Source organism: Miniopterus natalensis, chromosome 12 (assembly GCF_054644295.1).
Source record: "Miniopterus natalensis isolate mMinNat1 chromosome 12, mMinNat1.hap1, whole genome shotgun sequence".
NCBI classification, from domain to species: domain Eukaryota; kingdom Metazoa; phylum Chordata; class Mammalia; order Chiroptera; family Miniopteridae; genus Miniopterus; species Miniopterus natalensis.
Genome location: NC_142092.1, coordinates 60,684,124 through 60,708,938, shown reverse-complemented (window position 1 = coordinate 60,708,938; position 24,815 = coordinate 60,684,124). Strand labels below are relative to the sequence as shown.

The window sequence follows — 24,815 nt, the reverse complement described above, 5'->3', positions numbered from 1 at the left end:
CAGTCTGGCTTTTAGGCTTGTTCATGGCAGGGTCTTCGCATTGGTTGTCTGCGTTGGAACATCACCTCTATCATGTATCAGCTGTGCGACTTATATGATATCCCTGGGCATCCATCTGTGATTATTTGTAGCAAAAAAAAAAAAAAAAAAGTAAATTCTGTCTGGAAAATGCATGGAAAATTACCCAGCACAAGTAAGGTTTTCAATACAGCTGCAATAATTGTAGTGATAACTGTGGTACTTGGCAGGGCTCTAGTGGAGGTAGTTAGGGCTTGTTATGGCTTATAAGGGAGGCATCGAGTAATCACATGGTCTACCAGGGTGTGTGTGAGCTGCCTCCGTTTGTGACTGTGACACCTATGAGCTCCCGGAGAGCACACATAAGGAAGCCTCAACTTCTCCTCCTCACCTAACAATCCCGACCATGGAATAATAGATGATTTCTGATAGAGCAGCAGATGTAGTTTTGGATCACTTCGTGTTCTAAACTGAGTTCAGGATCCAGTTGCCTCCAACAGGGATGGCAAGAAGATAAATTGTGGCTTCGTGGTAAGCCGGCTTCTCACTCTCCCCACCAAGTCTTTTATTCATAAATGCTGAGTAAGAGCCAACATTATTCTGCTGGGACCCAGAGCAGGTCACCCCAAAATATGCATATTGATCATTTCTAATTAAATACTTGAAAAGCAACCTGTACTTGAGGGGTATATTGACCCTCCTCTGTCTCCTTGAATGCAGGAAATAAATCTCCCTTGTGAAAGGGGCGCTCCTGGCTCCAGGTGGCTCAAAGAGACACCTCAATGGCCAGATGAAGAAATTCAGAGGCAAAGAGCCTATGTAAACCTTATTACTTCTTTATTAACTTTCTACCAAAAGTTCTCCTTTTCTTTAGCTTTCTTACCAATGAGCACCCAAATCTAAGTTTCTTTGTCCTGTCAAATCTTCACAAATCCATTGTTTCTTTGTCTAAAAGTATAAAATGCTGCCTGCTTCAGTCACTTCTCTGAGGATCATTTTTGATCTCCCACAGGCACATATGAAATTGTTTTTTCTCCTGGTAATCTGGTCTTGTGTCAATGTTATTATTAGGCCAGCCACAGACCTGGGTGTAGGGGTGGGTGGAGTCTCCTCCTTCCAAACAATTTTATATAAAGCATTTGGAGGAAAAAACACCTATTAAATATTAGAAAATGTTAATGATTTTTTTTACACTTTTATGTTGATAAAAATAAGAGTTCATTACAGAAAAAACTTACAAATACGAAGTAGAGAGTGAAAATCATCTTTAATACTAACAACCATAAATAGTCTACTTCATTTTAAAATGTTTGCATTGCATTTTTAATGCATACACGCATATTTATGTGTGGATACAATAAGTCTATAATATACTTAGCATTGTGGAGGGGAGTGGATTTGGTGAATATTTTGAAAGACATATATAGCCTTACTGTTTTTCAACTGTACAGATTAACAAACCAAAGGAAACATTTGCCAAACAGGAAACTATCTTTTGAAGAGCAAGTCTTTAGCTTTAATGAACAAACAGAGGAAATTCTTTATATGTTGATGGCCCTTCTAGGATTCTGGAAGGTGTTCGGGAACACGGCATTTTACACAGGTGAAACCTTCCCCTCCTGTGGTCTTATTTCCATTGTTAATTTACTTGAAAAATCTTTCTGCTTCTAGATAACACAAAGTTATGTTTCCATCCAGCCGGAATTAGTGGGGTCTGAATTAATGAGGGTTGCCTGTATTGAATTCAGCTTCTTTAAGCATGTGTTCCTCCCGATAAAATCACCTTGGATGCAAGAACAAAACAGTAAGACTTAAAATATGCACCAGCGGAGTGCCAGCTCTACGCATGCCTTAAGAAATCAATGAGACACCATTAAGACTCTAAATCTCGCCCCGCAACTAAGAGGTGAGTGGATTGTGTTTCAGCTTGGATAAGCAATTCCAGGGCACGGGCTTGCCATAGAGAGTGCCCTACAGGCACTAGGTCTCTGGAGGCCCAATTTGGGTTCTGTCAGCAAGAACCTTGCAGCAAAAGATGATAAAGCAGGCCCAGCCCGAATCTGAGTGGCACTTGAATTGGATACAGACTGAGCACCACCGGGGTGGTGTTCAATGGAGCATTTGGTCTAAACCATTATGGTTGGTGAGGGACCTAGATACTGAGGACATTGGCCAAATCACAAGTGGATGTTGGATATAATGGAGGAGTGGAGCAAAAAGAGGCAGAGGTTGAGAAAGCAGAAAAAGAATCGATGTTTTTACAATGTGTCTAGGAGATGATTACCCCAGGAATGGACCACTCCCTCATCTCTACCTTGACTTTCTCCTGAAAAGGCTTCTGTCTCCATTCTCTGTATATATATTTGCGTTATTTCTAAGCTTACCCCACTTCCTAAAACTGAGAGTAAATCCTTTGAGACAAAGATGTAGTTGTTGTTATATCTCCAAAAAATAGAATAACATCAGACATGCTTAATGAATATTCATTTAATAATAAAGGAAGGAATGAAACTGAGACATAGAACCCCTGTGTCTCAGAATAATGTTTTTAGTCTGTACAAGGGGAGAGAGCTGTAACAAGGCTGGAAGTGGTTGACCTGGAATATCTGGCTGAATTGTGCTATAACATGGAACAATTTGAGCACAATTGAGGGTTTATGCTTGTCTTAAGTACCAGGTATGGGCTTTGGGAAATCATCCTGGGTCTGAAGGGAGGGGAGTTGGTTTCCTAAAAAGGTGATGTTAATTAAGTTCAATGAAGGTCACTCCGGGCTTTTTACATTTTCAACTTCTGCAGTACCTTACACCTTCAAGACCCTGAGACTTGGAAGTCAACTACGAAGTGCGCAGTGCTTACCTAGAAATCAGTGTGGAATGGTGTTAGGGGACGCATCCTGGATATCAGGACCATGGGAATTCTAGTCTTGGTAGCATCACTTACTTCCTGGCTCATTAATTTCAAGCAGAAGTGCATCCATTAATTAGAAGCATACTACAGGCCACTCTCCTCACATGGCAGTGGAGTGAGTGTGCTAATTGTTGTGTTTAGAAGAATGAGTGACCATTCTTCTCTGGGATCTGTGTACTTATATAGTACACCGGTCTTCTCCCCAACATGCCAACACTTGGGATGGAAGCTTTATCTTCTAGGAGAGAGACCTGTGGTTGTCGAGTGCCATTCTGTGATTGGGTGGGCATATCTATAATTCTAGTCCTCCCCTAAACCATATCCTCCCATCTTTCCTTTATCAGTGTGACAAGTAATATTTAAATTTTCAACTGATTAACTACCCCAATCTCCACTGGTTTAGAGTGCAGGTGACCCTGGGCCCCTAAAAACCCCAATCTCCACTGGTTTAGAGTGCAGGTGACCTCAGAAAGCCTAGGATTCCTCAACCATGAAATGGATATGCCAATGCAGGTGCTGTCTGGAGTGTGGTGAGGAGTAAAGAAGATGATGGGTGGAGAAATGAATGGTTGTTTCAGGGTTGCCCAAGACAACCTTTAGGCTCAATGATCTACTAAAAAAACTCATAGGACTCAGAAATTATTATACTTACTTTGCAGTTTATTACAGCAAAAGGAAACTGTGGAAAGTGAAACTGCAGATAAAGGGGTACTAACCACTGTACTCATCTATAAGGTTAACTTTCTTAATACAGAAAAATACGAAATAAAATGAGGTCCTTATTTCAACTAGAAGGCCCCTATCCTAAAGAATACTGTGAAAGCTTTCTGAGTGGGGAGGACCCACCATTTCCTTCTGAGGAAGCAAGTCATGAAGCATAGTGCCAAGCACAGTAGGTTCTTGAGACGTGAGTTTAGGTATTAGACGGAGCTGGTGTGAATCCAGCTCATCCAAAGGCCCAGGATCAAAGACATTTCTGAGGCTCAGCTTCTGTTTCTTTAAAATGAGAATGGTTGGAATGAGGTGACGATGGTTGTCTATCTTTCTTGCAGAGTCTTTTGGAGAATTAGAGAGATGAGCCTACAGCTCAATGTCCGGCACATAAGTAGTAGAATGATCCTGCCTCATGGGGCACAGTCAGAAGTCAATATATCCTAGGGAGGCCCAAGGCTTACCCATGACTTTATCCTCATGTGCTGAACTGGTACCACAGCAAACCAAGGAAAAGCTTAAATGAGGATGTTATCCTGCCAGACCTTTGCTCTGGTAACTGTGAGAAGTGGGCCACATTCCAAGTATGAGCATCTTCTAAGACAACAGGATTCCTGCTTTCTAGACTCAGCATGGTGTTTCCATTCACTTTGCTTCCTATCAGATGTCTGAAAAGTACATATTAAGACTTCAAATAATTGTATTTTTTAATCAGCTTATTAGAGAGTTCCAAGTACAACAAAACCGTTATGTGGCAGCAAATCCCAGCTGCTGTGAAGTGCTCCTTGCAATGTGACAGATTTAGGTCAGTGTCTTCAACGGATATCCAGATTGATGTTGCCAGCTTGATGATCGTAGAAGATGGCAAATTCTCTTCGAAAGGGGAGAGAGGGAGAGAGGATCTGTCATACTAGATCATTCTGCCCATCATTTGCCTGGCCAGTTAGAATCCTGAATCAGATGTGTCTGGAAAAAGGATATTAAATATCTACATAGGCTTTGAGCAGAGCACTGGAATGGAAGGGAAATGTTCTTATTTTTGACTTGCATTATGAACTAAATGTTCATGCCCCACCCCAATTCATTTCTTGATACCTTATAACTCAATGTGATGATATTTAGAGATGAGGCTTTGGGAGGTAATTAGGCTTAGATGAGGTCATGAGATGGAGCTCCCAGGATGGAGTTGGTGTCCTTATAAGACAAAGGGTCTTGAGTTCTCAGTCTCCTCCATGTAAAAACACAACAAGAAGATAGTCATCTATAAACCAAGAAGAAGGCCCTCACCAGGAACTGAATCTCCAGCCTCTTTGTCTTAGACTTGTCAGCTTCCAGGGTTGTGAGAAATAAATATTTGTTATTTAAGCCACCCACTCTGAGATATTTTGCTGTAGAAGCCCCAACTGACTAAGACACCTAATGTCTACCAATGACTCAAGGTCACTATGTGACCTTGGCTAGATCTCTTTTACCACTGTGGGCCTCTGTCGATGCATGTTTGAAAGAAAGAAAATAGCACATGGGTATCCACATTTTCATTCAACAGATATTTACTGAGCACATACCTGGTACGAAGCACTGCACTAATACTAGGGATGCGAGAGACCACAATAAATTGCCTCTTATGCTGATACTGTGACTTCATAGCTTCCCCATCTACTTATGTACAGTGGATATTAGTTTATTCTATAACATACAGATGCTAGAAATGTTATATTTCTTTTTTTAAAGAAAATTATATATTTCTGAGTTGTTACCTACCTGATTAGCAGGCTGATTACTTCATTCATTGATGAAGTTCCCTTCAACCCTGTCTTGTGTTAATCATACACATGCATCCTTCCAACAAAATGAGGCAGATGCTTGGTCCTTGGTCTTCACTGACTCCACCTGCAACTATTACCTGAAGATGCTGCGGAGGACTCCTACATGCTTCTTCTACAGAGGGTCACACTGAGGTCACACATAGCATCCCCTATGCCTCAGAGTCTTCACAAGATTACCTGAATATATTTCAAGGAGACACACCAGCTGACAGCTCTCCAAGACATCTAGGCCAGCAGTTGTATCAAAGACCTAGTTCCCCATGGAGAAGCAAAGGGTAGCCTAGTCTCTTTCTCTGGAAATCCAAACCACCATGTCATTCCCCAAAGAACCAGTTCTTTCTAGTGATTCAAGTACCTGTCTTTCTCCACCTATCTCTACAATGACTGCAGCCTAATTCTTTGATGGGCCACTGTGTGACTTTGCTAGGGCTGCCATATCTAAACTCCACGGACTAGGTAGCTTAAACCACAGAAATTTATTTTCTCACAGCTCTGGAGGCTAGATGTCTAACATCAAGGAGTCAGCAGATTTGGTTTCTTCTGAAAAACCTCTCCTTTGTCTGCAGTGGTTGCTGTGTCCATACAAGTCCTTTCTTCTGTGTACACATGTCACTGGTGTCTCTTTGTGTGTCCAAATGTCTTCTTATGAAGACACCAGTCAGACTGCATGACTGCCCACCCTTAACAGCCTCATTTTACCTTAATCGCCTCTTTAAAGGTCTTTTCCAAAAACAAGTCACATTCTGAGACACTGGGGGCTAGAATTTTAATATATAAATTTTAGGGAACATAATGCAACATGTAACAGCCATCATCACTATGGACTACGCCATCTACCTCCCCCTCCCCCTCCTTTGGAGAATGGTCTCCATGGAGTGGTACAATGTGGTCATTCTGTTGACCTCCCCATGGGAGTCTTCTGCGGCATAGCTGCTGAAACCAAAGGGGCCGCTGGCCTTGTTCAAGGGTTGAGAAGAGCCTTAGAGGACACATGCTGCACTGTGTGGGGGTAAATGTGAATGCACAGAAGGAACAGCCACAATGGATGGTTACTTCTTGTTCATTTATGATGAGCCTGTATTCAAGGAAATATGATACAGTTAAATCTCAATCAGGATATTCTGCTTCATTAATGGTAATAATTAATAATAATAGCTAGTGTTTACTATGTACCTGGTGTTTATATGCATAATCTCCTTTAATCCTCCAGCCTTAGGAAGTCAATTGTAAGGATGCAAAACAAATATAAGCAGATAATGCACTTTCAGAGGAAGAGTGGAGAGGAATACATGTTTATTTTACTCCTACTTTGTGAAAGGTGCTACTCTAGGTATTTTCTCTGCATAAGTTTTTGGGGTTTTTTTAATCTTCATAACAGCCCCCATGAAGTAAGAGCTAATATCTTCACGTAAGGATGTTGAAAACAGATGAACTAATTTGCCAAAGGCTGGGTGTAGGCCAAGGTTCCCCCTCAAGGAGAGTAGACCCCAGAGCCGGTGCTCTTAATCACAGTTCCACAGAGGTGGTGGGCCAGGTGGAGTCCTCGCTTCATTGCTGGGCTGACCAGAACTTGATGTGAGACAAATCCTTTGAGGTGGATTGGTTCCTGGGCACGGGGTTCATTCAAACACAGCTTCTGAAGGCCATGGGAAGGTAAGCACTTAATGGGCTTTACCAGGTCTCAGCAGGAAGAAGAAAGCAATACTGAGTGATCGAGAGGCAGTCTAAGCAAATGGCATTTAGGGGAAGTCATAATGGTACATGGATATGAGCAGCAGGGGCAAGGCCTGTGGCTGGGAGTCTTAAAACAGGCAAAGTCAGAAGGAAAGGCAGGTCAATGGGTGACACATGTGCTCAGGTTCAAAAACAAAACCTCCATTCTTCAGGGAACTAGGCAGAAGACCAAGCCAGAGAGAGACTAGACCAGGGACCCAAGTGCAGTTGGGTAGCAGAAGGGCTGACTGACTACTAGTACATTTGATCACATGTTATGCTTAAAATTCTGCAGTGGCTGCCAGGTGCTGCTGGGATGAAGTCCAGAATCTTCATGTGAGATACAAAACCCTTCATCATATGACTACATAATACTCTTATCTTCTACTCCTCCTCCTCCACATCCCCATCTCCAATTCTCTCTCTGCCTCTCTCTCTCTCCCTTTCTCCCCTCCAGCTGAACTGGATCATTGCATGAACTGCTTACTGCACATGGAACAAAGTTTCCTTCCTCTCTTTGTTCAGCAATGACTTATCATTCAAGACTTTTATTAAACATCAGATCTCCTGGTGCTTCAAGTGACCTTACTCCATTCCTGTGCAATCCAGGTTAGGGCCCCATGCTGCACACTCCCATAGCAGCTTATATTCCTCCCTCCTTCACATGTACCACACTATAAAATGAATGCCCGTCTTCCCCCTTTAATCTGCAAACTTCAAAAAATATTTGTTGAATGAATGAATGTAGAGTTGGACTCTAACAACTTCAATCTCTACTGACTGAGAACAATATTTTCTCCAGATCTGACTTTGAGATTGAACTTGCGGGTGGTAATCAAGTGACTGCAGCTGTTGGGAGAGGTGGCCTCCATGAATTGGAAACCAGGCATGTCCTGCTGGCCTTAATTGCCACATCAACATTCAATGAAGCACACTCACCAAGTCCTTAGCCTGGCAAATTATTCTAAGCACATCAAGTTTCTGCAGTGTTTGAAAAAAATGAAACATACTCTCTATATTTTCCCACTGATTTAGGCCAAGTACTTTCCCCTTTGTCTGCCTTCTGCTCAACCTACCCTTGCAGAACAGACTCTCCTCCCAGGTGCTTCCCATTTGCAGGTGTCCCTTGTGCTGTAGGCGGGGTTTTAAGCGAAAGTTTGGTCTTTTTCAGGACAGCAGTAACAGCCCTTAATGCACTGGGGAGCGCTGAGCTCACTCTGCTGTTGCAGGCTGGGTTGCTAAGCAACATCGCTGCTTGCCTGGAAATGGGGTGAGGCTGTAACAGGCTTCGCTGGAGAGGACTCGGGGAACAGCCACCAGGAGCCGCTTCCCGGTGTTACTCCTCTTACAAACTCAGCCTTTCACTCTCCTTTTCCCTGATTCCATTTTTATCAGATAAAAATGATATCTTCTTCGATTGTATCCTGCCGCTATTTCAGGTTTTAAATGGATGTGTTGTCATTAGTCGCCTGTGAACTTTTGGAAGACAGAGACTTGTCTAACTCTTCTACTGGGTGCTGTCGATAATTCCAGAGGAGCCAGAATATGTAACAAGAGAAGCCAAGCCCCAGTCTGGAGCCATGCCTGGCCCACGGGAACATTGAAAGCTAACTTCTGCTGAGTGCTTACTATGTCGCAGTGAGCTCCAGGCAGGCCTTACCTGCATCGACTCGTGTAAAGGGTGGAAATGTAGCAAAAGAAACATCCTCATGGCAACCTGTGTTTGTGCCACTGTAAGAGAAAGCAGAGAGCTTTGCATCTTATAGATGAGAATTCTGGGCTTGAGAATTCTGGGTCTTTTGGGGTAAGGGAGGTGCAACTAGTTTGAGAAAGTATGGTGATACCGGGAAGCTGAGCAAGGGACAATAAAAGGTGTCTTCACAAAACGCCACCTACTGTTTATAAAATCACTCTGCCTCCTCCAGTTCATTCTAAAGATCCCCTCCAGCCCTGTGAATCTACACTGCACGGGCCTGGGTGGGGCTTTCAGGGGTCTTGGATCAAATTGGTTCCAGCTCCACCCACTGAATAGAAACGTGGGAATTGACCAGGCTGGAGATGGAAGGCTTCTTCTTTGTAAGACCATGTGAGGAACAGACTATGGCTTTCATCTCCTGCTCCCAGCTGCCCATTTCACTCCCTCAGTACTCTTCTTTCAATAGCACTTTGCCTAAAGAGCCTGTGGCCTGACCTGGAACCAGGGGGCCTCCTGGAGTGTTTGAGAAGGTGTTTTAAACATGTATAAAATGTATGTGGGCCCTGAGCCTGATCCTGCTCTTGCAGATGGAAAATCTGTCTTAGACTGCCCATTCCTCCTGGCTCCCTGCCTAAGCTCTGTGATTAAGTCAGTGCTATCTGGATACCCTTGACTCCGGCTCACAGGGGAATTTAATGGCTATATATTAAGAGCTGGGCCAGGTGACTTTTAAGGTCTGGGTTATTCTAATAGATAACATTTTTAGATCACTGACATGCTCTTACTGGGGAAACTGTATGGCATAGGAGACCCGATTTTGGAGACTTACAAATCAAAATTAGATCATTAGCCATGTAGCCACACACAGGTTTTTTCATCTTTCTAAGACTCGGTGTCTTCCTGTGTAAAACTGAAGTGATAATTAGACGCACCCCATTGGGTCGCCAGGAAGTTAAATGAGTAACTCACTTCAAGTTCTTACTGTCGTGTTTGGCCTGTAAAATTAGATGAGTTGATTTTTAGTTATTATTAAGATTACTAATTTGCATGTTATCTAAAGTCTATTTTTAATTTTACCATCTATGTAACACAGATAAACTTTCAATATACCAGTCACTGTTCTAGGCCCTTTAAATAGACTCAATTCTCATATAACCATATTAGATAGGACCTACTAAGACCCCATTTTCACAGAAGAGGAAATTGAGTCCCAGAGAGGTTCACTGTCTCAGTCCTTGTGCAGGCAGAAAGTAACTGAGCTCCCGTCTCCAGGTCTGTGCTCATAGCCAGAGCACTAGGCCCCAGTATTTTTCATGTCAGGAATAATGCTGAATGAATGGTTATATCACTAACCTGGGAACTAAGAAATTTGAGTTCTAACCTTAGTTCTGCAGGTGCCTAATAATTCAGAAAAACGCAGCGCCTCAGTCTAGGTTTTAAGCTCGGCATCTTTTTGTACGCTAACCAAATATTAGGTGATATAATTATTAATTTATAATTGTGTTATATAATTAATATGATATAATTAACAATCCCTTGGCAGTGTTTATAATCATCCTCTAATTTATCAGAACATTACAGTTTCCTCACTCATGCAGGCCTGCGGCAAAGTCAGACCAATCTTCTGTCCCTGGTTAAGGCTCACAGAGATCACTTGACAGGGAGAGCACAGTCATCTGCTGACGTCAATATGAAAATTTGGACCTGCAGCTTGGGTATCCCTTCTTTCTCCTTAGCATCAGCTCTGAAGCTTTTATTTTAAATTTTTATCAATGTCATTTTCTTCTTGGGGTAAAAGGTTCCATTTAGAAGTTTTATTGAGACTGTGAAACCTTCACTATAAAGAGGATCTTTGTTCATTCTTAGGGAAATATTGGCCCTTGGGTGGAGCCAATACAGTTTTGGTGGCTACCTACCAAGCAAGCAAGTTTGGGGGTAGAGGTCAGATACTCAACTCAAAGAGAAACCCAATTTGTGATTCATGAAGCTCATTTGTTTATTTCAAGCTACTTAACGAAGGCTTTTCTTTTACTAATTTAAACACTTTTATAGACTGAATGTTTGTGTTGATACCCTAACCCCCAAGGTGATCATGGTATTGGAAGAGGCAGAGAGGTGATTCGGTCATGAGGATGGAGTCCTAAGGGATGGGGTTTGTGCCCTTATGGAAGAGACTCAAGAGAGTTCCCTTGCCCCTTCTGTACTATGAGGACACGGTGTGGAGTTGGCACTCTGTGAAGCAGGACATGAATTCTCACCAGACACCAAATCTGCCACCACCTTGATCTTGGACTTTCCAGCCTCCAGAAAGGTGAAAAACAAATGTTTGCTGTCTGTGGTGTTTTTGTTACAGTGCACTGAACTGACGAGGACGGGCACTGAACTGACGAGGACGGGCACTCTGTCCTTTAAACTTCATGAACTATTGTTCCAGGTGCAGTAAACTAGGCTCTGTAACTACTGGTGATGCAATACTTATCAATGCATTCCTGCCCATCCTTTAACCAAGCACATTACTTTCCAGTTTAAAGACTTCTTTTTTTTTATTAGTATTTACAAAGAATATATCTACTTAATACATTTGGGGTTTTGTGTATTTGGGATTTTATTAAAGTGACTATAACTACCAACAAGATATTTACCCTATGTTAAAAATTGCCTTCCCTGAGGGCAGGATTCTCATGTATGAACTACGTTAACTTGATATGTGCTCTAAGCCAAAATATACTTGAGATAGTGAAAAGGGAACTCAATTCATGCTCAGTGTTCAAACTTGTAGAATAACTTTGGGTATAGCTCCTCATCTCTGAAGGTTGAAGATTGACAGATCTTGAATGACCCCTCTAGCTCTTAAAGCCTGTGGTTGTACCTGTCCACTCCCTTCTCCACTTCCCTTGGTAAACTGGTCTAATAATGTATTTTGCCTTAAAGTCTGTTTTGACTGATGTTAACAGTGCTACATCAACTTCCTTTTAGTTAATCTTTACCTAGTATGTCTTTACCTATCCTTTTATTTTCAACCTTTCTTTCTCTTTATGTTTTAATTCGTAACTTGTAGGCTGACTACCTCTGTCTTTTTAATGACCAGTTTTGTCCAATTACATTTATTGTGATTATCGATGTGGTAAGTATTGTTATTATACCTATGTGTCCAGACATTTTAATAAATTTTTCTCCTTTTCTGCTTTTGTTTGTAAATTTTTTCCCTATTAATTTAAAAGTTATACAAGCTTTATCTGTTATTTTAGGGGTTAATCTCTTCCCACCCTTTGACTCTATGCTCTCTTCCCCCAATCATTTATCACCATCTAGTGGAACCATATTATTCCTTCTTTCTACAGAAAAGAGAATAGGAGAAAATGTTTGTCAATGAGATAATTTTATCAGCACAGACAATCTAACAAGATGCTCCATTTTAAAAATTGTATTCTTGTACTTGGATAACCCAAAGCTTCTTCCATTCTATTGTGTCCATACTTCCCAATTTTTCTCCTACTTGGTGACATGTAGTCTCAGTGCTCCTATGATGTTAATCACCGAAGGGAGCCTTGCTGTTAGTGTGACCTCTTCTTGGCCTCCTCTTTGAAGGGAGCAGATATGCCAGGGTCCAGAATTTTCCAATGATTTTATTTGATAGCTAATTAATGGCCTTCTGTGGTTTCCATGGCAATGCCACGCTTTGCTGCCAGGCCTTATCCAAATGGGTATTCTGTTCACTCTTTAGCCTTAGCATCAGCATATTAATCAGACACCATAGGTCCTTGGTTGCTGCATCAAATTGGTAAGACACTAATTGAATTAAAATCTCACTTGAAGGTTTCAGGCTTTTTTCCTCCCAGCTTGGGGGGATCTTTGTTAGCTGAAAGGGCCAGCAGCACAGGAGACTCAGAAATCCATAGAACTTTGTCTCCTTTTATAGCAAAATATTTTCATTTCACCTTTGAATAAATATTTTGATGTCTGAATCTGTCTCTGTCCTTGAAAATTTCTCTATTTCCCTGACCTTTTCAATGTGTTCTCTTTGCAATATGAAGTGGAGTTAGTATTTTCAAGGTGAAGAGAAGAGGCCTCTCTCTCGATCTCTCTCTCTCTCTCTCACACACACACACACACACACACACACACACACACACACAGAGTTGGTGAAGCCTAGTGGAAGAACTCAGGTTGAAGGCCCTAACTGAATTGTGATAAGAATTAAGTAGCACAGTGCATATGAAAATTGCTAGCAATCTGTACAGTGCTGTGCAAATAGAGGGATTATTAGATCGTGAGTCTTTGGAAGGTAGAGCTGAAAGGGGGAAGAGAGACAACTGAGGGATGATCAGTCTTAAATTCATTCTCCAGCTCATAGACTATGGGTGGTTATTTCAACTTCAGATAAGAGTCGAAATCCTTATTCTCCTTGGTAGCTTACCATTTAAGACACCACCTTTCTATAGCTATTATTGTAACGCATCCTCAGGTGCCCCATACCTTTTACACCTTTGTGCTTTTGCATTCTCTGTTCCTTGGGCCTCTGTTCCTTGCGATTTGCCCAAGTCCTATTCATTTTCAACACTCAGCATGAACTTGCCCATGGGATGCCTTCACCAATCCTTTGAACAGAGTTTATCAGTTCTTAAGGACTGCTCTCTGTGTGCCTGACCCCACAATAGCACTCATCATGGTGTACTGTGATTATTTTTTAGTTATTTTTTTAATTGGTGCATATGTCTGTCTTTTTCATTGGTCTGTGAGCGACACAAAAGCATGGACCATTTCCTTACAAATCTTCATGTTTCTGATATGCCCCATTCATGGACTAGGTGTTGAAAACATGTCTCATGATTTACTGACCTGCAAAATCTTGTGCTTGGTGAACAGCTGCCATGTGACCTCTGGAAGGCAGAATTTCCAACCTAAACGAATGCCAAATCCTCTCAGAATCTGAGATCCAAAAAGCTACATTAATGTGAAGGGCATGTTAAGTGCTAAAACTGGTTTAGAAATGTATAAAAAACTGAAATTTACCATTATGGAAAAAAATATCCCTTGACACACAAACAAACTAGATAATTCTTTACCTCTTATGCATGGTGTCCCTCTCCTTCTTCCATCTGAAAATAAACCGTGTTGGGAATGGTGTTCTCCTTGAGTCACATTATCATAGGCTCTGGGGACCTCTGAGACAGGTCTTTGTATTTGGTCTAGAATAGCATTACTGTGAGAGAGAAATGCCCATTCCTGAACTGAACCGGTGGGTGGAAGGTTCGCATCCACTGGCCAAGGTACAGGAGAGGACTATCTAATCAAGATCTTTTTGTAACACAAACTGAAATGAGCTCTCTCTCTCCCCTTCAGTAAGAGAGGAATCCACAGAATGTGGAAGGTAGAGCTAATCAGCTCCCTGTCCCTGACACGGCCCAGTTTACCACCAGCAGTCATCTCCCCAAGATGGTAAAGCGCATATTTGCACTGGGCAGAAGCTTAGACCACAGGTGTTCTGCTTTCTCTTCCAGCCCTAAAATGTGTGATCCTGTTTCTCTGCCAATACAGAAACGAAGATCCAGATGCTCAGAAGCACGGCCAGCAAGTTCCACCTCAGCAGAGAGATCAAGGCAGCCTTCCTGGAGATGGAGCGGCATCTGCCCAAACCCTCTACAGGTGGGCCTGCCATGAAATCATTTTCTCTCTTAGTCCCTCCTTCCGATTCGACCCCCACACCTCCACACAAGGCTTCTCAGCTTTCACAGATGCCAAAGAAGGGGTGGTATTATTTTATGGATGTGTGTGTATTCTGAGTAAATCAAAAACAACTCTTTAGATACTTCCCTGGGGAAGTCAGTTTGGCAGGCCAGCGCAATATTTAAACCTACCTTATTTTGCTTTATTTAGGTTATTGATTTTTATTCAAATTAAAATTTAATATGTGAATATTTCTAGGAAATCTGACATCCTCTCTTTTTGGAAAAAGTAGGTGAAAGGGGTTTCTTGATTAAAAGGGGGGGAGGGGGGGAAGCGATCAAAACAACCTGAGCCTGAAATATACTCTGTCCCTTGGCATTTTGCTTGGAAGGAGAAAACAGGAGCGTGGCGCATGATTTAGGAGGGGACCGCCAGGGAACTCAAGTCCTCATTCAGGCAGTAACTGTGTGACGCCAGGGCCGTGCCCTTCTCTCCGAGTCTGGCTCCCAAACAAAAAATCGAGGGGTTCCGAGGGGTTCCGAGGGGTTCCGCCGCGGATACCTAAGGTGGCTCTAACCCCGCGTGATTATGGGAATGCCTCTCCCCAACCCCGTCTGTCGTCCAGCTCCCGCGGGCTTCAGTTTATGGAGCAGGAAGAGCAGCCGGGCGGGTAAGACAGCCCTGTCATTGCCTCCCCACCCCGAACAAACATGAGTCAAAAGAACCACGAAGAAGAAGGCATAAAAGGAATCGTTACCCGAAGAAATATCTTCTTTATCTATGTCCATTTCGTCCCACAAGGAAAAATGGCAGTGTCGGTTGTACATTACATATATCTCTCTTTCCCTTTCGCGGTTCATCGTAGCACCTGCACAGCAGAGACCTTTACAACGCGTGGCATACGCCCCTCCTCCCCTGCATCCAGCACCTGAGGCCCAGGCAGCTCCTCCAAGCTCTTCCCCAGGCTGAGACCCTTCTTGGCAACATTGTATAGAAAGAACAAACATGCCCCACGGTTTGATACACAGTTGCGAGAACGTTATTTAGTTTCCAACGAATGAAGGTTTTGTGTGTGTGTGTCTGTGTGTGTGTGTGTGTGTGTGAGTGTTTCTTCCCTCCTCTGAACATTAATTACACTTTACAAAAAATTTTTTTTTTAATTTATTGTTGCTCGGTGGCGTCCCGGTACGTCTGCGCCACAAAAGGGCCGGGGGCCGGTTAGCAGAGCTTGGCGGTCATCTGGTCGGCCTGCTTGAGGATCTCGGTGTTGTAGAGGTCGAGCGCGTGGTTCACCCGGATGATCTCGCTGCTGGTCAGCCGCAGGCGGTGCTTCAGCATACAGGAGAACAGGTCCAGCTGGGGCTTCCCCGGGGCCACGGGGGGCGCCAGGCGGTTGATGCGGTCCCGGATGTCCAGCAGGAGCAGCATCACGGACGAGGACGAGTAGAACTGGCCGCCCTGCGCGTAGGACTGGTTCACCTGCTGCACGGCGCTGCGCAGGAGGTCGGCGTTGAACCGCAGGCTGTAGCCGAACACCTGCACGTCCGAGATCTTGATGTAGAACTGCCGCTTGCTGGGGTCGGACAGGTCCACGGGGCCCTGGCCGGTCTCGTTCCGCAGGACGGTGGCCAGCCGAGTCCGACTGCGCAGGTAGATGTGCACCGTCTCGAAAAACGTTTTCCACCGGTTGCCCAGCAGGAGAGTCCAGTTGTAGCACTGGCTGTTCTGGAGGCGGATCTTCTCCCAGCGCGGGTACCCGAACTCCCCGAAGGGCATGTTCCAGCCCTCCGAGTGGCTCCCGCTGAAGGGGTTCACGTAGACGAAGAACATGGGGTCCAGGCTGCTGTTGCGCATCTGGCAGATGCGCATGGACATGCCGATCACCATGTGGATGAAGTCCATGCGGTTCTTGTTGCTCTTGAGGGTGAGGGACATGCGCTTGCGCCACCGGGGGTCGAAGAAGGTGTCCAGGCGGATCTCGTTGCTCACGAAGGTGGTGTGCACGTAGAGGCGCGAGTCCATCTTCTGCAGCAGGTACTTCAGCTCCAGGTCCTGGAAGTCCAGGTCGGTCTCGAAGCTGATGAACTGCTCGCTGCGCTCCGAGTCCACGTTCTGGGGCTCGCAGCGGCCTCGGTACAGCTTGTAGCCCTTGTTGCAGGAGCCGCAGAGCGAGATGTTGGCCAGGCTGCACATGGCACAGCTGTCGTTGCCGCCGATGATGCAGGGGATGGGGCGCTGGCACAGCGTGGTGCTCCCGTGGCACACGCAGCTCCTCTGGCTCTCCAGGAAGGTGCCCCAAAACCCGTTCTCGTTGCAGTAGAGGAGCGACTGGACCCTCGCCAGCCACTGCTGAATTGTCCTGGGGGGGGGCAGAGGGAAAACGGAGAACGTTAACCACCGGGGCAGGCTGTGAGCGACGGTCACGCAGCTGATGGTGTGCCCGGAGCCGCCCTAGGAAGGAGGGGATTGGGCAGCACCGTCAGGCTAGGAAGGGCTGGGACGGGCATTGCCAGTCCTTGGGATACCACAGGCCAGCCATGTGACCCTGTGCTTGCCCCTTGTATGTCCGGTGTCCTATCCGTAAAGTGAAGGTTGGGGGCGCACGTTCGTTGGGGTCCTTCTAACTCTGTGATTCCATGACACGTTAGCCCCGAATAAGTTTGATTCGGGAAATTAAAGGGTCTAAACTCAAACACCCCTGCTGGATGACAACAGATTGTAAAAAAAAAAAAAAAAAATCAGCAAGAGGAAGTAACCCTAACCTGCATCGGACGTTTCAACCCTCCTCACAGATTCCCCCACGAGGTTACAGAACACGCAACCTCAACAAAAACCAATTATGTTTGATATCACTCTAGACACGGCGTAGGGCTCCCATACTGATGATCCTGCATGATCCTGATTGCGGTTTTTCAAAACAGGTGAGAAAGATGTCATTACCCCCAACTCTCAACTCAGTGGCATGTCCATCGCAACGTGCACCGCCAGGCCTCCCTGCCACTGCCCCCAGCACCTGTATGAACGACAGCAGGCCTGTCCCCAGATTCCAGCCGCCGGCGTTCCCGGTAAGGGAGACACTCCGCCCTACAGGCAGCGGGGGAAGAACAGGTAGGAATATGCAAGGCGGCCAGCTCAGCGGCCTCTCATCCGCCCCCGTTTCTGTGCAAGTCGCTTCTCGGCTGTCTTTCCTGCTACAAACGACCCCTTCCGTGCGTCTCACACCTCTTGCCCTGCACAGGACACATCCACTCCCGTTTTCTCACTTACGCCTCACAACGCCACCCTGAAAATAGCTTGGGACCGGAGGCCGGGCAGAGACGGCCTACAGCCCCGGCCCCGCACGCAGGAGCCGAGGTAGTGCTGGGCAGTGTCCCTCCCGTCCCGGTCACCCCGCCACACCGGGCCGCGGTGCGGATTGCACGAATGTTTATGTGAAAGCTTAGCCTCAAACCTGGCAGGCATTAAGGACTCGATAAAAGTTAGCTCTTGCTATTCCCGCAAAGGGACTGCCAGGTCCGTTTTTACAGACACAGCAATAGAAGCTTAGAGGTGAAATGGGGGACTAAAGTCAGAGGGCGAGACAGCAGAGACAGGCCCGTGGCTATGGCTTTTTGTTTTTTTCCTTCTTTCTTTCATTAGATGCCAAGCAAGAGTCAAGAAAGCCCCGTGGTGACGCTGCTGGCGGTGATGATGATGGTGGTCCGGGATCCCCACTTTAGGGAGCTGGACACAGAGCCCTTTCGCACCGGGCTGCCTGTGGGAGGAAGCGCCAGCAATCCCGGCCAAGCCCGAGGTCGGCGGGCCGGCGGCAGAACCCAGACGCTGGGCCCAAGCAGAGCCGAGTTCAAAGCTCCGTTCCGGAACCAGGCATGAGTGACTTCGTGTCTTTAAGCCTCAGTATCCGTATCCACACGAGAATAATAAAGCCCATCTTAGGAAGCGGGTGAGAAGATCGAGTGAGATAATATAGTCAAAGCCCGGAGCCCCGCCTAGAGCAATGACTGAAGAGGTGCTAATAACAAATACTCTTATCCCAGGGAGTAAGCTGTCCCTTTGAAGGTATCGAGACACTCTCAGGGATTTCACTATCTCGCTGGAGTCGGAGGAAAACCGTGTTTTTTTTTTTCAGAAGGGGAGTTTGAAACGGATACTGTTGAACCGGCTTCCCGGGATGCTTCGCTTTGAATGAGTTGCTTATCAGTAGAGAGAAATGGAGGAATAATTAGTGCTCTCCTTGAAATCGCTCTGCCTTTTAAATCCACAGAGCCACCCAGCCCCTTCAGAGCACTGTATTGAAACACCCGGTTTTCTTGTCAGTCCCCCCCCCCCAGGCTCTGAGGCTTGAGGGGCGGGGGGATCCCGCCTTCCCTGAGCATCTAGCGCAGAGTCTGATGCCATATTAGTGTTTGCTGAATGAATGAACAAAATTAATTTTTCTCTCCTTGTTTTTCATTAAGAAAACCCACCTTCCCGTCTCCCCGCCGGACTGCAGCATCAGTTTCCGATGCCGTCCACCCACACAGCCCAGGCCCCCCAGCCTCTGCTGCGGGAGACCAATCCTATCACAGCCTGGAGAACAGCAGGCCCGGCCTTCAGGACACGGAGCCGGAATGGTAATGAGCTCTGCGGCTCCCACCGCCCAGACCAGAACACTGAATATTGGCTATGAGTCATCTGATATTTCTGTGAGCTGCAGGGACCCGCCACACGTCTCTGATTGCGCGGTTCCATCTGACGAGAGCCTAATTTCAAAATGCCCCTTTCAAATGGCCCACACTTGCCCCTGTCACTCCCTCTCCAAGTGCCAGGACAGTACCCCATTCAGAACTCCTCTGTTCCCATCTGCAAGGCATTCTATAACCCCGCAGAGCGCCCCCTTTCTCGTGTCTCATCATTGGGGTCCTTTGTCAGGGCCACAGCCCCCACTCCTCGGATCAATGCTTCATTGTGGCTGAACTCTCGGGATCCTCGGTGGGAGAAGTAGAAAGATGAAAGTTCCCGGTCATGCTGCACCGAGCAGAGGGGCCAGTGGCGCATTAGGATTCTAGCCCTGTCGAGCGGGAGGGACCGGGGACAGAGGCCCTCTGAGGCGCGTTAGCGAGCTGCGTGCCACCTGCGTCTCCTGACCTCAGAATAATCATGAGGCTGTGGGCTGTATCAATGAAGGCATTAATGATACAGCGAGAGGACTAGAACGAGGGAGGGGGGCAGGGAGCCAGGCCCAGGGAGGGAGGAAAGAGAGAAGGGAGAGAGGTGAAGCCTGAGGAAGGGTGATCGGAGAGGAGCTGGGGGCGGGGAAGGAGCCTGAGCTAGACAGAACGATGCGGGGGCACCTGGAGAGGGGAAGGTGATGGAAGGAAATCGGAGGGGGCAGGAGCAGACCAAAGAAACGCAGCCACACCTTCCCTTGTCCTGACCCACAGATTCGGGGAATGTGGACACTGGGTGGGCCATGGGAGGGCAAGTCTTCCTTTTCTCAAGAAGGGGGGAGAGGGACCAGAGGGGAAGCAATGTTGCTACTGAGTCCTGACTCCCACGGTCAGGAACTTGCCTTTGCTTTTAAATAATCTCGAGAAGAGTAAAGCCAGAAACACCAGATCATTCCAGTTTTTCATGTGTTTGTCCTTACCAAGGAACTTCCAACAGTGAGGCATCTGCCTGAATCAGATCCATCTCCTATACCTTCTCCATCTCCAGCCAGCGCTCTAGGTAGTAATTATCCATATTCCGAAATCCTGCAATGCTCAATAGAAGGCAGCATCCTAAGCTGGCCAAGGCAACCAGTGGCTTACAACTGATTACCTACTGAGCACCCGCTGTATACCTAGCACTGTGCTGGGGGCTCTAGCCGAGCAGCACAGCCAACTATCCCCGCTGCAGATGAAGACAAGGCCTGGAGAAGGGAGACGACTTGCCTCAGATCACCAAGGTCCTCCACATTCAGATACCAGGGTCTCGAACTCCAGAATGGGTGCACTTTCTGCGACGTACCATAATGTAAAATTATAACAACGAGGCAAGAAGTAAGCAGGCCACAAAAAGAGAAATAAATTGAAAAATACCAAAAGTCTGAGCATGTGAAGAGCCTATTATCCCATCCCTCACTTCCTCTGGACCCGCCAGGATCCCTCTCCTCCATTCGCAGGTAATTGGAGCTCACACGACAAGTGGATAGGGAGAGGCTGGGGACCAGGGGTAGGAGGAAATGCGATCTATAAATAACATTTCCCAGGCTAGCTGGTGACAGCCTGCCTCAGCCCTGGCGACAGAGGACGGCTTAATAGGCCAGCTGGAGGGAGGGGTCTCACCAAGGGCTGACACAGCCCCAACTGCAAGGCAGTCAGTTCCAGGCAGTGAGGACCAAGTTTTAAAATGCTTTTCTCTGTCCCTGGGGATCCAAAGCTTCTTGCGTTTGCAGCCAAAGCTGAACTCCAATACGTCTAAATCAGCATCTTTCTGTTGGATGGGATTGCAGTTCATTCTGACGGGGGGCTGTGGGGAGGGCGAAAGGAGGATGGAAGGGCGGGAGGGCAGGAAGAGGCACTTTTATTTCTGAAGCCCACTGGTGGGCACCCACGAGGCTCACAGGAGGCAGCCTGGGCCACAGAAGGGGAAGATCCAGCGCGGCCCTGGAAACTCTCAGCCCATCTCTCTCCTGCTCAGGCCTGAGCACTGAGACCTCATGCTCTGGTGGAGGACCCATGTCTCCGGAGTGCTTTCTCCATCACGGCAGTTTTCCCTTTCTCCTCTCATCAAGCCCAGGAGGCGGGACTCCTTGGCGATTTCCATTCTACTGATTAGCTTTGAAGGCCAGAAAGGGGCTGTGACTTTCCCTCGGCCACACAGCATATGGATGGGGCACACCAGAGCTCAGGATTTCTGGATCCAAACGCAGTGCTCCCTCAGTTAGCCCGCTATGCTTTTCCTATCCTCTAAAACCCAGACTGGAAGAGAAGCTGGGCTCTGGGTGACGGAGACTCCGCTGCTCACCCGCAGGCCCTGTCTTTGCCTCAGCCAGGATTTTCTGGAGACATGACAGGTCTCCCAGTGACACAGCATGGAGTCGCTCGTCATTCGAGGAGGGAGGCTATGCCACCCAGGGCTTCCCATCAGTGCTTTCAAAGGCACACACCTCCTTTTCAGAGCCACCTGGGCGGGAGCCCAGGCTGGGATTCCTAATTCAAGCAAACTCCCTGCTGATTTTAATTGGAGGTTTTGCCTAAGACAGGAATGCAGTGTGGGCCAGTGGCATTTTAGGGAAGATCATACAAATCAGGTGCCAAGGAGTGGTGGGGAAAGACAGACCTAGGCTAAAATAGAAAACTGTAATCCATAATTCACATCTGCCTACCCGGAGTGTTTATTTAAAACTGGAGAGGAAATGAAAAAAATATCGGAGTTCTGAATTACTCCGTTATTTATGCCCTGTGCTTCATCCTTGGCATTTCTCTGACAGTGTAATGGGTGTCTGAGTGATTCCGTGAGACTCCACAAAATGTATACTCTGTAGACCTTCGACTAGACTGGGAAGACAAACAGTTGTTTTCAGGTTTCTGACGATGCACCCTTTCTTGGTTGGGCTGTGCAGTGTGTGCGTGCGTGGGTGTGTGCACACGCATGAATGTGTGTGCTGTGTGCGAGCCTGTGCGTGCATAAGTGTGTGTGCGTGCTTGTGTGTGTGTTAAAGAAATGGTGCTAATAAGAGATGAATATATCAATGGTGCGAGGATGCTTGCGGCTCCACTGAAAGCAGCCTTGGCTTATGGATGTGCTGGGATGAATTATAACTGGCCATCAGACCCACTCTGTGTTCATCATTTCTCCCAGATCATATTTAGCTTTTTAATCATTCCCCTCTTGAGTTTCTATCATCGCCTCAGTAACCTGCTTTCCCTTCTTCTCGGTTCTTCACATGATGCCAGAGCCTCACTGAACGGCTCATAGCAACAAGGAAGCAAAGGCCAAAAGAAGAATCCTGTGGTCCCTCCCCTGCCGCGACGGAGAAGCTCGGTGGTTCGGTTTTGGAGAGGCAACGGGTCTGGTCTGCAGGGGGCAGGGGCAGAGGGCAGTGGGAGGGGGGGGGAGAAGGGCAAGTAAAAATCCAGTGGAGGCTCTTTCAAATTAGGTTGTCAGGAGCTTAATTGGGGAGGAGTAGGAAACCACTTTTGCAATTACACAGTTCTTTCTGCAAGAAGATGACAGGCACCATCAGCTACATCCAAATGCAGCATTTCGCTCTGGGGCACGGGTGTGCTGGAGAAAAGCGCAGGAAGGAGCCGGTGCTTCTTTGGGGCTGGCAGCCAGGCTAAAGGCAGCAGGCCGCTCCGGGTGAAGGGCCCCAAGAGTGGCCGGTTCTTCCTGGGCAGTTTTCAGGCAGGACAAGAAGAGACTCAGACCACAAGGTTAGAAAGTAAGAAGGGGCTAACCCCGAACTACAAAGACGGTCTTCCAGGTCAATGAGATCAATGATCTGGGCAGGGAGGTGGGGTGAGAATAGTGCGGGAGTCAGTTAAGGACACGCTGGACTCCGCCCTCCCACGATAGGGCCTTGGATAGTTGACCTTGGATAGCTGACCTTGAATAAGTCACTTCACCTCTTTGATCCTCAGTTTTCTTATCTGTCAAATGGGGAAGGGAATGCCTACCTTACACTTTGTCTTCAGAACTGGAACTGAGTGTGCCAAGCTGCTGGGAAGTTTGCGGTAAAAGGAGGGCATGACTTGACTGAGCATTAACCATGTTCCAGGTAAAAATATTCCTCTCCCTTATTAGAAAGCCCAGCTGATTACAGATTAACATTGCAGCCTCACTGGTTACTCGCCCTCCACAGTGTATAATGAAGGCTGTCACCACGATGCTCGAAGAAAGAGCTAGAGGCGTGGGCTCTGGAGTCAGAAGAATGTATTGAATCCCCGCTCTGCTCCTCATTACTTAACCTTGAGCTAATTGCCTGTCCTTCCTAAGCTTCAGTTTTCTCAACTACAGAACAGAATAATAATACAATGCTTGCAGGGTTGTTTTCAAGATCAGATAAGATAATGCATGTAAAGCTTCCTGCATAAAGTAGGAGCACAGTGTCTCTCATGGAAACCAGCTATTGCGTTCTTCTTGAGCCCACGTAGAAAACGGTCCCTTTGAAATGGATAAACGTAGATTTAAAAATCCAGGGAAACAGCTCAATAAATGTTACTGGGTCAGATGAATATTGATATTAAAACAGCAACAATAACAAAACCTCTTCTTGACACTTTATCTCTTCTGTACCCCCAAATCATTAACAGATGGATTACAGATCTGAATGGGGAAAGTAAAAAATAATCACAGTAGCAACATCAGCAAAACAGCTTTGAGAAGAAAACATAGGGGAGCATCCTTATGCTGTTGGAGGAGGCAGAGATTTCTTACCATGGCTGGCCACACAGGGGAAACAATCGGTGAACAGGGGTGTATTAAGATTACAACATATCCATCCAAGATGCCATTCAATGAACGCAGAGACAACCCTTAATTAGAGAATGTATTTGCTGTACCTCCAGCCAATCAAAAACTGTGTTTTATTTCTAAAACGTAAAGAACTCCTGCACTGATTGGCTGCTGGGGCTGGTCGGACCCTTTCTGGGTCTCAGTAGATGCAATTATCACAATCTCCATTTATCTTGGGAAGGTTTCTCAGTGAATTATTTAATAAATGTAATTTTTCCCAGGAAAAAAACCTACAAATCAGTAAGAAAAAGTCAGATAACCCAGAGGGAACATAGGTAAATGATATGAACAGGCACCTCATCAAAGGAGGTGTTCACAAGGCCAGCCGGCACACGAAGCCCACGTCGTTGTCAGCAGGACAATGCCAATTAAAACTCCAGTGTGATACGATTGCAGCGGGGGGGGGCCAATATAAAATAAAAATAAAAATAGTAAAGATGGGAAACACTGAGTATTGGCAAGGATGCTATTGGTGGGAGAGAAAATTGGTCCAGCAGATTTCCAGGAAAACTGGAGGTATCTACTAAAGCATCTACGAACGCTCTGTGTCCCAGCAATGCCATTCCTAGTATGTACCCCACAAAAATGCTTAAAGGGGGTCACCCAAAGACAAGTGTAATAGGACAGCACTATTCGTCATAGCCCCGCACTGGAGGCCACACGAGTGACCACCAGCAGGACAACAGACTTGTATAAAGAAAGTAGAATATTCTTGAAAATAGAGGAGCCCAAACTACACAAAAATTACGGAGGGATCTTGCTGAAGAATGGGAAGGCGAAAGGGACCCAGACA

At 46.3% G+C, this 24,815-nt stretch overlaps 1 protein-coding gene across 1 annotated transcript in view; it reads right to left on the bottom strand.

Annotated features, from left to right (window-relative positions):
* Positions 1 to 15,660: 15,660 nt before the first annotated feature.
* BRINP1 (BMP/retinoic acid inducible neural specific 1) overlaps positions 15,661 to 24,815 on the bottom strand; it is a 144,485-nt gene continuing 135,330 nt past the window's right edge. The window contains exon 8 of the mRNA XM_087823223.1: positions 15,661 to 16,898. Coding sequence (XP_087679349.1) covers positions 15,758 to 16,898 — 1,141 coding nt within the window. The 3' untranslated portion in view covers positions 15,661 to 15,757. The remainder of the gene's footprint in view (positions 16,899 to 24,815) is intronic.